At 45.1% G+C, this 14141-nt stretch overlaps 1 protein-coding gene across 2 annotated transcripts in view; it reads right to left on the bottom strand.

The window, feature by feature from the left end:
• The window catches only part of cfap161 (cilia and flagella associated protein 161), a 156816-nt gene that overhangs the window by 70536 nt on the left and 72139 nt on the right, over positions 1–14141 (bottom strand). The window contains exon 1 of one of the 2 annotated variants that reach the window (XM_068017588.1): positions 369–833. The exons of the other annotated variant lie outside the window; for it this stretch is intronic. Within the exon in view, the coding sequence (XP_067873689.1) occupies positions 369–437 (69 nt within the window). The 5' untranslated portion in view covers positions 438–833. Of the gene's footprint in view, positions 1–368; positions 834–14141 lie in introns of those variants that run through there. 2 annotated transcript variants of the gene reach the window in all.

The following is a 14141-nucleotide window of genomic DNA, read 5'->3' as shown; positions in this document are numbered from 1 at the left end:
AGATAGGATAAAGGGGATAGGGATTAGGGTGAAAGGGAATAGGGATGGGGGATTGGGTAAGGATACAGTTAGGGGGAATAGGGTAAGATGGTTAGGGGATAAGGTAAGGGAGATAGGGTAAGAGGGTTTGGGGGATAGGGAATAGGGTAAGAGGGCAAAGGGCATAGGGTAAGGGAGATACGGTTAGGGGATAGGGTAAGAGGGATGGGGTGAGGAGGAAAGGGTTAGGGGGATACGGTTAGGGGGAAAGGGTTGGGGGATAGGGTTAGGGAGATACAGTTAGGGGGATAGGGTTCGGTCAGTGTCGGGGCGTTCGAGGTTTCCACCGGAAAGCCGAGCCGGGATTCCCCATACACTCAGTTCCTCACCTGATCCAAGACGAGGTCTTCAAACCAGTTATGGAGCAGGACCGAGGAGTTGTAAGTTCTCTCGCCCATTTCAGCAAACTGTGCAGCGGCTGCAGCAAATGTGGTGATGCCGCAGCGTCCGAGCAACAGCCCGTTCCCCTGGCAACCGGCAGCCGTTTGACCCTCCGCCGGGAAACTTCCGGCGTTGCCAATGGTAACGAGCGGAGCGGCGGCTGAGTGAGTTCGAGCTGGGAATGGGGCCGCGGCGTGAGTTAGCCCGGGAGCCGGGGCTCCGAGGAATAGAGTTAGGCTCAGCCAGGGAGCCGGGCATTAGGGTTAGGCTCAGACTGGGGCTCCGGGGTTGTGGAGCCGGTGCAGGGCCCAGGTTTTCTGCGGTGTCTGGGAACACTCTCTCCACTGAGTCAGGAAATTGTGGCTTCAAATCCCGATCCAGAGCCTTGAGCAGATGCATGGGAACACCACCACCTGTAAGTTACCTCCAAGTCACACACCATCCTGGAACTATATCGCTGTTCCTTCACTGTCACTGGGTCAAAATCCTGGAACTCCCCCCCCCCCCCCCCCTCCCCCTCTCACTGCACCAGATGGACTGCAGTGATTCAAGAAGGTGGCTCACCACCACATTCTCAAAGGCAGTTAGGGGATTGGGCAACAAATGCTGGGTTAGCCAGCGACACTCATATCCGTAAAAGAATCTTTTTAATCCAGGCCGACGTTCCCAGTGCAGTACTGAGGGAGTGCTGCACTATCGGAGGGTCACCACTGAAGGAGCACTGCACTGTCAGATCAGTACTGAGGGAGTGCCACGCTGTTGGAGGGTCAGTACTGAGGGAGCACTGCACTGTCGGAGAGTCAGTACTGAGGGAGCACTGCGCTGTTGGAGGGTCAGTACTGAGGGAGCACTGCACTGTCGGAGAGTCAGTACTGAGGGAGCACTGCGCTGTTGGAGGGTCAGTACTGAGGGAGCGCCACACTGTCAGAGGGTCAGCATTGAGGAAGTGCTGCACTGTCAGAGGTGCCGTCTTTCAGATGAGACAGTAAACTGCCTGCTCGCATGGTGGGTTGCTGGTTGAATATATTCCTGTAGGTGTTGTCACGTGAAGTTAAAATCCATTTACCATTACTTTCTGCTTCCTATCCCTAAGCCAATTATATGCCACGTTACCACTGTTTCGTTAATTCCATATGCTTCTATTTTCTTAATAAGCCTGTTATGTGGTACTTTACCAAGCCTTTTCCAAGTCGATATATATAAGATTTACAGCACTACCTCCATCAATCCTTACTGTTACTTAATCAAAAAGTTCCATCAGGTTAGTCAGCCACGGTTTGCTCTTAACAAATCTGTGCTGGCTGTAACTATGTAACCCATGCTTCTCCAAGTGAGAATTAATTTTATCCTTGACAATAGTCTCTAGCAGTTTACCTACCACCAACGTTAGACTTGGCTTGTAGTTACCACATTTATCCCTCTTCCCTGTTTTGAACAAAAGTGTGCAGTGTGGTCCCCTATGGAATCAGTATTGGGGCCATTTTTTTTTTGTGTATATATATATATATAAATGACCTGGACTGGGTATGGGAAGTACAGTTTCAAAGTTTGTGGATGATACAAAAGTTGGCAACATAGTAAATAAGCGGGATAAGTAGCAGGCTTCAGGCGGACATATACACATGGCAGATGCAAGTTAAGGTGTACAAGTGTGAAGTGATGCAATTTGGGAGAAACAACATGAAGAATCAGTGTAATCTGAAAGGTACTATTTTGAGGGTGGTGCAAAAGCAGAGGAACTCGGGGATGCATATACAACAATCCATGATGGTGGCAGAGCAAGTTAATAAAGCAGTTCTGAAAGCATATGAGATACTTGTAAATAGGGGCATTGAATATAAAACAAGGAAATCATGCTAAATTTTTAGAAATCACTTGTTAGGCTTCAGCTGGAGTAATGGTCTGGAATGAAGCAATGGCACTCACCGCTGACCTCAAAAAACGTTTCCACAAAGATCTAGCGATCTCTGTGGTGTGAACTTCCCTATCCTGATGTCAGTTTGAACCTAACACCCAGTCAAGGGGATCTCCAGGCATCCTGTAACAGTTATATTATTAAGCAGGGTAAGCAGCCAATCACATTGAAGTATTCTCATGGACAGCAAACCAGGAGGGAAAAACCCTTACTTTTAATTTTTTAATTTTATAGGTCGTGAAATAAATGGGGCATACAGGTGGGATTAAGGTAGAAGCTAAAATGTCATTTAAAAAACTTTTAAAAATTTTAACAGATTTGGAATTTCTTATAAAGGAGACATTTGACATTCTACAAATGACGTGGTGAAAGGGTGGGAAAATCAGATTCCATAGGAAATTTCAAATGGTGATACACACACCATCCTGACTTGGAACTATATCACCGTTCCTTCACTGTCGCTGGGTCAAAATCCTGGAACTCCCTTCCTAAGAGCTCTGTTGGTGTCCCTACCCCACGTGGACTGCAGCAGTTCAAGAAGGCAGCTCACCACCACCTTCTCAAGGGCAGAGATGGGCAATAAATGCTGGCCGAGCCAGCGATACCCACATCCCATGAATGAATAAAAAAAACAATAACATATAGCGCCTTTAATGTAATAAAACATCCCAAGGCCCTTCACAGGACATTAATAAAGCAAAATTAGACTCCAAGCCACATAGGGCAATATTGGGGCAGATGGACAAAACCTTAGTCAAAGAGATAGGCTTTAAGAAGTGTCTTAAAGGGAAAAAGAGAAGCAGAGAGGTTTAGGGAGGGAATTCCAGAGCTTAGGGCCTAGGCAGCTGAAGGCACAGCCAGCAATGGTGGAGCAATTAAAATTGAGCATGTATGTGAAGGGACCTAATTTGTAGGGTTATGGGGAGAAAACTTGGATGTTGGACTAAATTGGACAGATCTCTTAAAGAGCCATCATGCCTTGCTCTCCCAAAGTGCCATCACGGGCATGATGGTGCACTTTTGTGCTGTAAGATTCAATGATTCTCTAGAAACCAGTAGTATAAATTGACTCTGCCAACTCTGTTACGTTAGTATAATAATGCCCTTAGCGACATGTATTTTGATATGCCTGCTTAGCAGTCATTACAGTAGTTCATAAACGTTACTTGAACAACTGACTTTATGGCTTCTCCATCACGTTTTTCAGTCCTGTTCATAAATTTTAAGGGTGATCAGCATCACTGTCAAAACCATTTACAGGTTTGAAAAGACTTTGACCTGAGGTAATGTACAAGGGTACAGAAAACAAAACACCTATGACAATAGTAATCTAAATGTAATGGAAGTTGACATGGAGGAAAATAGCATTTGTTTAAAAATAAATTCATTGTGTAATGGTCTTTGACTTTCTACTTGCATTTAGAAAGTGTGGTAAGTTGTTTTGGGAAAAATGAATATGGCGAGCAAGTAACTGAAAAACATTAATGTTAATCCTGCTTTTTATCAGAACAGGGTCATAATGTCAGCATTACACTGGAAACCTTGTGCTATAACTATCAAAGCTTTCTAAGGCATGAACTCAGTGACCACTGTATTAATTTTTACTGGTAATATTGACTATGTACCTGGTTCCTATGGTGTAGTGTTGAGCATCTTGAAGATGTGTTCAAAAAAAGGGAGAGAGATAAATCAGTTAATGTCAGGCCAGGCAGCCTAACATCAGTGGTTGTGAAAACTTCTAAAGACAATTATGTGGGACAAAATTAATTGTCACTTGTAAGAACATGGGTTAGTAATGACAGCCAACATGGCTTTGTTGAAGGCAAATCGTGTTTGATTAACTTGATTGAGTTCTCTCGTGAAAGAATGAAGAGGGTTGATGAGGGTAGTTTAGTTGCTGTGCATGTATGGGCTTTCAAAAGATATTTGAGAAAGTGCCACATAATAGACTTATTAGCAAAATTGAAGCCCATAAATTTGAAGGAACAGTGACAGTGTGGATAAAAAATTGGCTGGGCAAAAGAAAACGAGTATTCGTGAATTTTTTACAAAATGGAAGGAAGTATACATTGATGTCCCCAGTTGTCAGTATTAAGATCCCTGCTCTTTTCATTACATATTAATGACCTGGACTTGAGTATAGGCAGCATCTTTTCAAAATTTGCAGATGACACAAAGCTTGGAAGCGAGGGGGATAGTAGCAGACTTCAGGAGGGTGTATACAGACTGGTGAAATGGGCAGACACATGACAGATGAAATTTAATGCAGAGAAGTGTGAAGGATGCATTTTGGAAGTAAAACGGTAAAAGACAATATAAGCCAAAAGTGGCGCAGGAACAGAGAGACAGGGGTGGTGGAGGTAGCGGGTTCACATACACGGGGGTGGGGGGGGGGCTAGCATAGGCGAGATGGGCCGAATTGCATCCTTTCCTGCAAGATTCTGTAATTCTTTAAGGGTAGGATGCAGCAGAAAAAGGGGCCATTTGACCAATGGCAGCTTGATAATACAAGGGAGAATCAGGCCAAATATAATAAGTAAAGAGGACAAGTGAGAAAGGAAATAAGAGGGGTAAAGAGACAATATGGGAATAAATTGGCAAATATCATAAAATGGATTCCAAAGGTCTTCTGTGGCATAGCTACAGTAAAAGGGTTGTCAGAGGAGCGGTGGGGCTGATTAGGGAACAAAAATGGAGATCTGTTGGTGCAAGCAAAAGATATGGGCTGAGGTACTAAATAAGTACTTTGTATCGAGGCTAACCAAAGAAGAGGATTTTGCCAAAAGTATAATAAACAATGAGTTTACCAGATGTTACGATCACCTGGTTCATGTTTTGTATTAATTTTCTAGCAGTAACTTTTAATTTTGGAATCAAATTTTTTTAATGCAAGACAAATGAAAACACCTGGCAAACAAACCTATGGTGGTTACAAATCAAAGGGTGGCCCATGTTTATTTTGTAAGGTCATTATGGGATTGGGAAGACTAAACAATGGGAACCTCTCTGAACTTCTTGATGGAGATGGTGTGTCTGCAGCTGCCTCTATTAGGGATTTAAATTCTTCATTTGATTCCCAGAACAAAGAGAAGATTTGGAGTTGGAAATAATTAGCTTTAATTGCTATCTGGGACGTCCATATTGCTATGGAGATAGATGATGCAGGGGTTGCCAGTTGGTGTTTTGATCTGTGTACTTGCTGATAGATACGCTGCTGGCTTTTGGAAAGCTGTTGGCTGCAGACAGGTTGTTGGTCACAGAGAAAGCAGTTGGCTTTTGGATGTCAGTTGGAATCAGGAGCAAAAAGGCTATCAGGAACCAGGGGTATTTCTGTTTTGAGTAAGGCCCGTGCTCAAGCTGGGAAGTCCAAACCCAGGAGATCTTATACCTCGGAAGGCAGCTGATAGATTAAGGAAATCAAAGTGAAATTCTAAGATCTGTCGTACACAAGAACGCAAGAAATAGAAGAAGTAGACCATATGCCCCATCCCGCCTGCTCCGCTATTCAATACGATCATGGCTGATCTTGGGCTTCAATTCCAATTTCCTGCTTGCTCCTCATATCCCTTGTTTCCCAGTGAGACCAAAATTCTATCTATCCCAGCCTTAAATGTATTCAATGATGGAGCATACACAACCCTCTGGGGTAAAGAATTCCAAAGATTCACAACCCTTTGAGTGTAGTAATTTCTCCTCATCTCAATTCTGAATGATCGGCCCCTTATCCTGAGACTGTGCCCCCGAGTTCTAGATTCCCTGACCAGTGGAAACAATCTCTCAGCATCTACCCTATCGAGCCCTTTCAGAATCTTGTATGTCTCAATTAGATCGCCTCTCATTCTTCTAAACACCAGAGAATCTCGGCCCAATTTACTCAGCCTCTCATTATAGGACAATCCCCTCAGCCCAGGGACCAATTTAGTAAATCTGCATTGCACTGCCTCCAGTGCAAGTATATCCTTCCTTAAATGTGGAGACCAAAACTGCTCACAGTAGTCTAAGTGCAATCTCACCAAAGCCCTGTCTTTTAGTAAGACTTCTTTTTTCCTGTATTCCAATCCCCTTGCAATAAAGGCCAACATGCCATTTGCCTTCCTAATAGCCTGCTGCACCTGCATGTTAACATTGTGTGTTCCTTGTACAAGTACACCCAAGTCTCTTTGAGCATCAACACTTAACAGTTTCACACCTTTTAAAAAATATTCTGCTTTTCTATTTTTATGACCAAAGTGAACAACTTCACATGTTCCTACATTATACTCCATTTGCCATCTTGTTGCCCATTCACTTAACCTGTCTATATCTCTTTGCAGCTTCTCTATGTCCTCCCCGCAGCTTACCTTTCCACCGAGTTTTGTATTATCAGCAAACTTAGATACGTTACTCTTTGTCTCTTCATCCAAGTCATTAATGTAGAGTGTAAAAACCTGAGGCCCCAGCACTGATCCTTGCAGCACCCCGCTATTCACTGCCTGCCAACTTGAAAATGCCCCATTTATCCCCATTCTCTGCTTCCTGTCTGTTAACCAATCCTCTATCCATGCTAATATATTACCCCCAACATCTTATCTATTAATCTTTTATGTGGCACTTTATCAAATGCCTTTTGGAAATCCAGGTGTACTACATCTACTGGTTCCTCTTTATCTACCCTATTAGTTACATCCTCATAAAATTGTAATAAATTTGTCAAACAGTACACTTTGGCTTGGTCTTAGGAGAAGTGAACAAACTGCCAAGATCCTATCATGTATAGAGGAACTCAGTCAAACAGGAGAGATTAGAATTTAAAGTATTCATCTTCATGTTCTGTTAAGATTTTAAGTTTAAAATATGTGTTTCCAAATTGTAGTGTTGTTAGTGTTTTGCTTTGTTTAACTCTTGTACAGTAATGTTTTTGTTTAAAATGTGAAATCTTTTGGCATATTTCTCTCAGTAATAACTGGGAATTTGACTTTCTCTTTTTAAAAGTTAGCAGTTCCTAACAGGATCATAACATGGGATACTGGATTAGATAAAAGTAAAGAAGAGATACTTGGAAGGCTGGCAGTGCTTCAAGTAGATAAATTGCCCAGTCCGGATGGGATGCATCCTAGGTTGCTAAGGGAAGTCAAGATAGAAATTGTGGCATCTTCTAATCCTTAGATACAGGGGTGGTGCCAGAGGACTGGAGATTTGCAAATATTGCCCCCTTGATCAAAAAAGGGAAGAAGGATAAACCTAGAAATACTGGCCAGTCTGGGAGAAAATCAACTGCCACTTGGATAAGCATGAACTAATAAAGGACTGCCAGCATGCAGTTGCGGTGACTGTTTGTCAGACTGGAGGGAGGAATACAGTGGAGTTTCCCAAGGTTCAATACTAGTACCACTGCAATTTTTGATGAACATTAATGACTTGGACTTGGGTGTACAGGACAGACATTCAAAGTTTGCAGATGCCGCAAAATTTGGAAGTGTAAACATTGAAGAAGATAGTAATAGACTTCAAGAGTATAGGGAAATGGATGGATACATGGCAAATGAAATTCAATGCAAAAAAGTGTGGGGTGATACATTTTGGTAGGAAGAATGAGGAGAGACAATATATGCTAAACGGTACAATTTTAAAGGGTGCAAGAAGAGAGACACCTGGGGGTGCTTGTGCATAAATCTCTGAAGGTGGCAGGACAGGTTAACAAAGCAGGTAATAAAGCATATGGGTTGCTGGGCTTTAGAAATAAAGACATAGAGTACAAAAGCCAGGAAATTATGCTAAACCTATATAAAGCACTAGTTTGACCTGAACTGAAACATGTACCACACTTTTGGACGAATGTGAAGACTTTGGTGAGGGTACATAAGAGATTTTTTAGAATGGTTCCAGGGTTGAGGGATTAAAGTGACATGGATAGATCGGAGAACTTGGGGTCGTTCTCCTTAGAGCAAGGAAGGCTGAGGATAGATGTGTTTAAAAATCATGAAAAGTTTAGGTAGAGTAAATAAAAAGAAACCATTTCCAATGACTGAAGAATCAATAACTGGAGGGTACAGATTTAAAGTGACTCGTAAAAGAACCAGAGGTGACTTGAGGAAATGAATTTTTATGCAAGTGGTTAGGATTTGGAATGCACTGCCTGATTGGGTGGTGGATACAGATTCAACAGTAGCATTCAAAAGGTAATGGAGTAAATAATTGAACAAGAACAAATTGCAGGAATGGAGGAAAGAGCGGGGGAGTGAGACTAACTGGGTTGCTCTTTGAAAGAATCGACACAGACTTAATGGGCTGAATGACCTTTTTCTGCATTGTACTGTTCCATTAATGCCAGGGTTGGGGCCGACCATGACTCATGGCCCTCCTGCCTTGGGCGCTATGGCGTTGGAAGGATGAATGAGAACGGGCAGAGACTGCTTGAGTTGTGTTCCTATCATAACCTCTGCATCACCAACTCGTTCTTTCACACTAAACCCTGTCACCAGGTTTCATGGAGGCACCCAAGATCGCGTCGTTGGCACCAGCTAGACCACATTATCACAAGGCGAGCCACTTTAAACAGTGTTCACCTCACACGCAGCTTCCACAGTGCGGACTGCGACACCGACCACTCCCTGGTGTGCAGCAAGGTTAGACTCGGACCAAAGAAGTTGCATCATTCCAAGCAGAAGGGCCACCTGCGCATCAACACGAACAGAATTTCTCACCCACAGCTGTTACATAAATTTCTAAATTCACTTGTAACAGCCCTTCAAAACACTCCCACAGGGGATGCTGAGACCGTGGGCCCACATCAGAGACGCCATCTATGAGTCAGCTTTGACCACCTACGGCAAAAGTGCGAAGAGAAATGCAGACTGGTTTCAATCTCATAATGAAGAGCTGGAACCTGTCATAGCCGCTAAGCACATTGCACTGTTGAACTACAAGAAAGCCCCCAGCGAGTTAACATCGGTAGCACTTAAAGCAGCCAGAAGCACTGCACAAAGAACAGCCAGGCGCTGCGCAAACGACTACTGGCAACACCTATGCTGTCATATTCATCTGGCCTCAGACACCGGAAACATCAGAGGAATGTATAATGGCATTAAGAGAGCTCTTGGGCCAACCATCAAGAAGATCGCCCCCTCAAATCTAAATCAGGGGACATAATCACTGACCAACGCAAACAAATGGACCGCTGGGTTGAGCACTACCTAGAACTGTACTCCAGGGAGAATGTTGTCACTGAGACTGCCCTCAATGCAGCCCAGCCTCTACCAGTCATGGATGAGCTGGACATACAGCAAACAAAATTGGAACACAGTGATGCCATTGATTCTCTAGCCAGCAGAAAAGCCCCTGGGAAGGACAGCATTACCCCTGAAATAATCAAGAGTGCCAAGCCTGCTATACTCTCAGCACTACATGAACTGCTATGCCTGTGCTGGGATGAGGGAGCAGTACCTAAGGACCATGCGCGATGCCAAGATTATCACCCTCTATAAGAACAAAGGTGACTGCGGTGACTGCAACAACTACCGTGGAATCTCCCTGCTCAGCATAGTGGGGAAAGTCTTTGCTCGAGTCGCTCTAAACAGGCTGCAGAAGCTGGCCGAGCGCATCGACCCTGAGGCACAGTGTGGCTTTCATGCAGAGAGATCGACCGTTGACATGCTGTTCTCCCTTCGTCAGATACAGGAGAAATGCCACGAACAACAGATTCCCCTCGACATTGCTTTCATTGATCTCACCAAAGCCTTTGACCTCGTCAGCAGACGTGGTCGCTTCAGACTACTAGACAAGATTGGATGTCCACCAAAGCTACTAAGTATCATCACCTCATTCCATGACAATATGAAAGGCACAATTCAACATGGTGGCTCCTCATCAGACCCCTTTCCTATCTTGAGTGGCGTGAAACAGGACTGTGTTCTCGCACCCACACTTTTTGGGATTTTCTTCTCCCTGCTGCTTTCACATGCGTTCAAGTCCTCTGAAGAAGGAATTTTCCTGCACACAAGATCTGGGGGCAGGTTGTTCAAACTTGCCCGTCTAAGAGCGAAGTCCAAAGTACGGAAAGTCCTCATCAGGGAACTCCTCTTTGCTGACGATGCTGCTTTAACATCTCACACTGAAGAGTGCCTGCAGAGTCTCATCGACAGGTTTGCGGCTGCCTGCAATGAATTTGGCCTAACCATCAGCCTCAAGAAAACGAACATCATGGGGCAGGATGTCAGAAATGCTCCATCCATCAATATTGGCGACCACGCTCTGGAAGTGGTTCAAGAGTTCACCTACCTAGGCTCAACTATCACCAGTAACCTGTCTCTAGATGCAGAAATCAACAAGCGCATGGGAAAGGCTTCCACTGCTATGTCCAGACTGGCCAAGAGAGTGTGGGAAAATGGCGCACTGACACGGAACACAAAAGTCCGAGTGTATCAAGCCTATGTCCTCAGTACCTTGCTCTATGGCAGCGAGGCCTGGACAACGTATGTCAGCCAAGAGCGACGTCTCAATTCATTCCATCTTCGCTGCCTCTGGAGAATACTTGGCATCAGGTGACAGGACCGTATCTCCAACACAGAAGTCCTCGAGGCGGCCAACATCCCCACCTTATACACACTACTGAGTCAGCGGCGCTTGAGATGGCTTGACCATGTGAGCCGCATGGAAGATGGCAGGATCCCCAAAGATACATTGAACAGCGAGCTCGCCACTGCTATCAGACCCACCGGCCGTCCATGTCTCCGCTTTAAAGACGTCTGCAAACGTGACATGAAGTCCTGTGACATTGATCACAAGTCGTGGGAGTCAGTTGCCAGCGTTCGCCAGAGCTGGCGGGCAGCCATAAAGGCGGGGCTAAAGTGTGGCGAGTCGAAGAGACTTAGCAGTTGGCAGGAAAAAAGACAGAAGCGCAAGGGGAGAGCTAACTGTGTAACAGACCCAACAAACAAATTTTTCTGCAGCACCTGTGGAAGAGCCTGTCACTCTAGAATTGGCCTTTATAGCCACTCCAGGCGCTGCTCCACATACCACTGACCACCTCCAGGCGCTTACCCATTGTCTCTCGAGATAAGGACGCCAAAGAACTGTTCCATTATTCTATGGGGCAGATAGGGCTCCACTGATGGCTAGCAACGTCTAGCACCTTTTATGCCTTTATGCCTTCTTTGACCTCACAAAGGCCTTCGACTCTATCAACCGGGAGAGATTATGGAACATCCTCCTTAAATTTGGCTGCCCAGAGAAAGTCGTCGCCATCCTCTGCCTACTGCATAACGACATGCAAGCTGTAATCCTTGCCAACGGATCTGCCACTGACCCAATCCGAAGACCAACTGGGGTCAAACAAAGCTGTGTCATTACACCAACGCTCTTTTCCATCTTCCTTGCAACACTCCACCTCATCTCCATGAAACTTCCTGCCAGAGTAGATCTACTTTACTGGATGAACGGGAAACTAACCTATGTCGCCTCCAGTGCTGCAGTACTCTGACGACGCTTGCATATGCGCACACTCAGTGTCTGAGCTTCAAATCCTCGTTAATGCATTCATGGAGGCATATGAAAGAATGAGCCTTAAGTTAAACATCCGGAAGACAAAGGTCTTCTACCAGTCTGCTCCCACAGCGCAACACTGCCCTTTTACTATCAAAATCCATTGCGAACCACTGGACAATATGGATCAATTCTCATACTTTGGAAGCCTCCTCTTAGCAAGGGCAGACATCAAAGATGAAATTCAGCATTGCTTCCAGTGTGCCAGTGCAGCCTTCAGTCGTCTGAGGAAAAGAGTGTTTGACGACAGAAACCTCAGATCTGGCACCAAGCTAATGGTCTGCAGGGCCACAGTGTTACCTGCCTTCCTGTATGCGCCGGAAACATGGACACTATGTGGCAGAAATCTCAAAGCCCTGGAGAGATATCACCAGCGGTGCCTGCACAAGATCCTGCAGATTCAGTGGCAGGACAGGCGCTCCAAGATCAGTGTCCTCTCTCAGGCCAAGCCCCCAGTATTGAGACAGTGGTCATGGCTAGTCAGTTATGTGGGCGGGCCACATTGTCCACATGCCTGACACAAGACTCCCAAAACAAGCTTTCTACTCCGAGTTCCATCATGGCAAGAGGCTACCAGGAGAGCAGAGGAAACGCTACAAGGATGTCCTTAAAACCTCCCTGAAAAAATGTAACATCTCCACTGATTCATGGGAATCTCTTGCCCGAGACTGCACAAAATGGAGAAGAAGAATCCGCGAAGGTGCCACCCAGTTTGAACAACGCCGACATGCCCAGGCAGCAACCAAGTGCAAACAATGGAAGGAGCGTTCGGAAATTCAAACATCCCATCCATTTACCTCATCAAACACCACCTATCCCACTGTGGCAGTGAGCGGATCCAGAATTGGACTATTCAGTCACCTAAGGACCCACAACCCTGGAGTGGAAAAAAGCCATCCTCGTTCCCAAGGGACTGTGGATTTTAAGGTTCTCTGGCAACTGGCATATTCGTTATCAGTTGCTATTGTTAAGGATTTTGATGTTAGGGAATTCACACTTACAATCTGAGTTAGCATACAGAACAACAATGGAGGCCAGCTGTGCATGCACCAGATTGAAACAGCTGCAAGCAGTGCCAGTTTTTAGGCAAAGGTCTTGTTGCAGGTCATAGTGCAGCACTGGGTTTACACTGACACCAGATACTTGATAATGCAGCAGATCAGCATAATTTAAAAGTGTATTTCGTATTTAAGTTCCCAGACTTTAAATCATAATGATATCAAATTTGGAATCTAATTTTGAGCATTACTTGACAGTAGAACCTAATGTAGAATCTGCAATTTTGGAATAAAATGGAAACAAAAGAGCCTCCCCACCTCTATATATCTGACCAATAAAGTATAGCTAAAGGGACCAAAAAAGCTAAGGTGACTACTAGACTTAGACTCACTCAAAGTTTGAACCAGGGTGTTTGCAGGGAAATAAAAATTGCTCCCAGTAAGGGACTGGGTGGCTCAAAAAGTTAGACACTCTGAAACTTCAGTTCAAATCCAGCCTAGACTCAAGATAAACGTCTCCTCTTTGTCCTGGAAGTAAGGGTGCTGCATAAACTTAGTTTAGCCAATATTTTGCAAAGTTGCATAGAGGAGGCTTATATTCCCTTGAATATAGAAGATTAAGGGGTGATCTAATTGAGGTGTTTAAAATGCCAGCCAAGAGCGACGTCTCAATTCATTCCATCTTCGCTGCCTCCGGAGAATACTTGGCATCAGGTGGCAGGACCGCATCTCCAACACAGAAGTCCTCAAGGCAGCCAACATCCGCGGCTTGTACACACCACTGAGTCAGCGGCGCTTGAGATGGCTTGGCCATGTGAGCCGCATGGAAGATGGCAGGATCCCCAAAGACATATTGTACAGCGAGCTCGCCACTGGTATCAGACCCATTGGCCGTCCACGCCCCCGCTTTAAAGACGTCTGCAAACGCGACATGATATCCTGTGACATTGATCACAAGTCGTGGGAGTCAGTTGCCAGCGTTCGCCAAAGCTGGCGGGCAGCCATAAAGACAGGGCTAAAATGTGGCGAGTCGAAGAGACTTAGTAGTTGGCAGGAAAAAAGACAGAGGCGCAAGGGAAGAGCCAACTGTGCAACAGCCCCGACAAACAAATTTCTCTGCAGCACCTGTGGAAGAGCCTGTCAATCTAGAATTGGCCTTTATAGCCACTCCAGGCGCTGCTTCACAAACCACTGACCACCTCCAGGCGCATATCCATTGTCTCTCGAGATAAGGAGGCCCAAAGAAAAATGAGTAAAGGATTTGATAGGGTGGATGGAATCCATTTACA

This window comes from Heterodontus francisci, chromosome 38, assembly GCF_036365525.1.
Source record: "Heterodontus francisci isolate sHetFra1 chromosome 38, sHetFra1.hap1, whole genome shotgun sequence".
Lineage (NCBI taxonomy): Eukaryota > Metazoa > Chordata > Chondrichthyes > Heterodontiformes > Heterodontidae > Heterodontus > Heterodontus francisci.
Note: the sequence above shows the minus strand (reverse complement) of the source record. Positions and strands in the feature narration are given on the sequence as shown.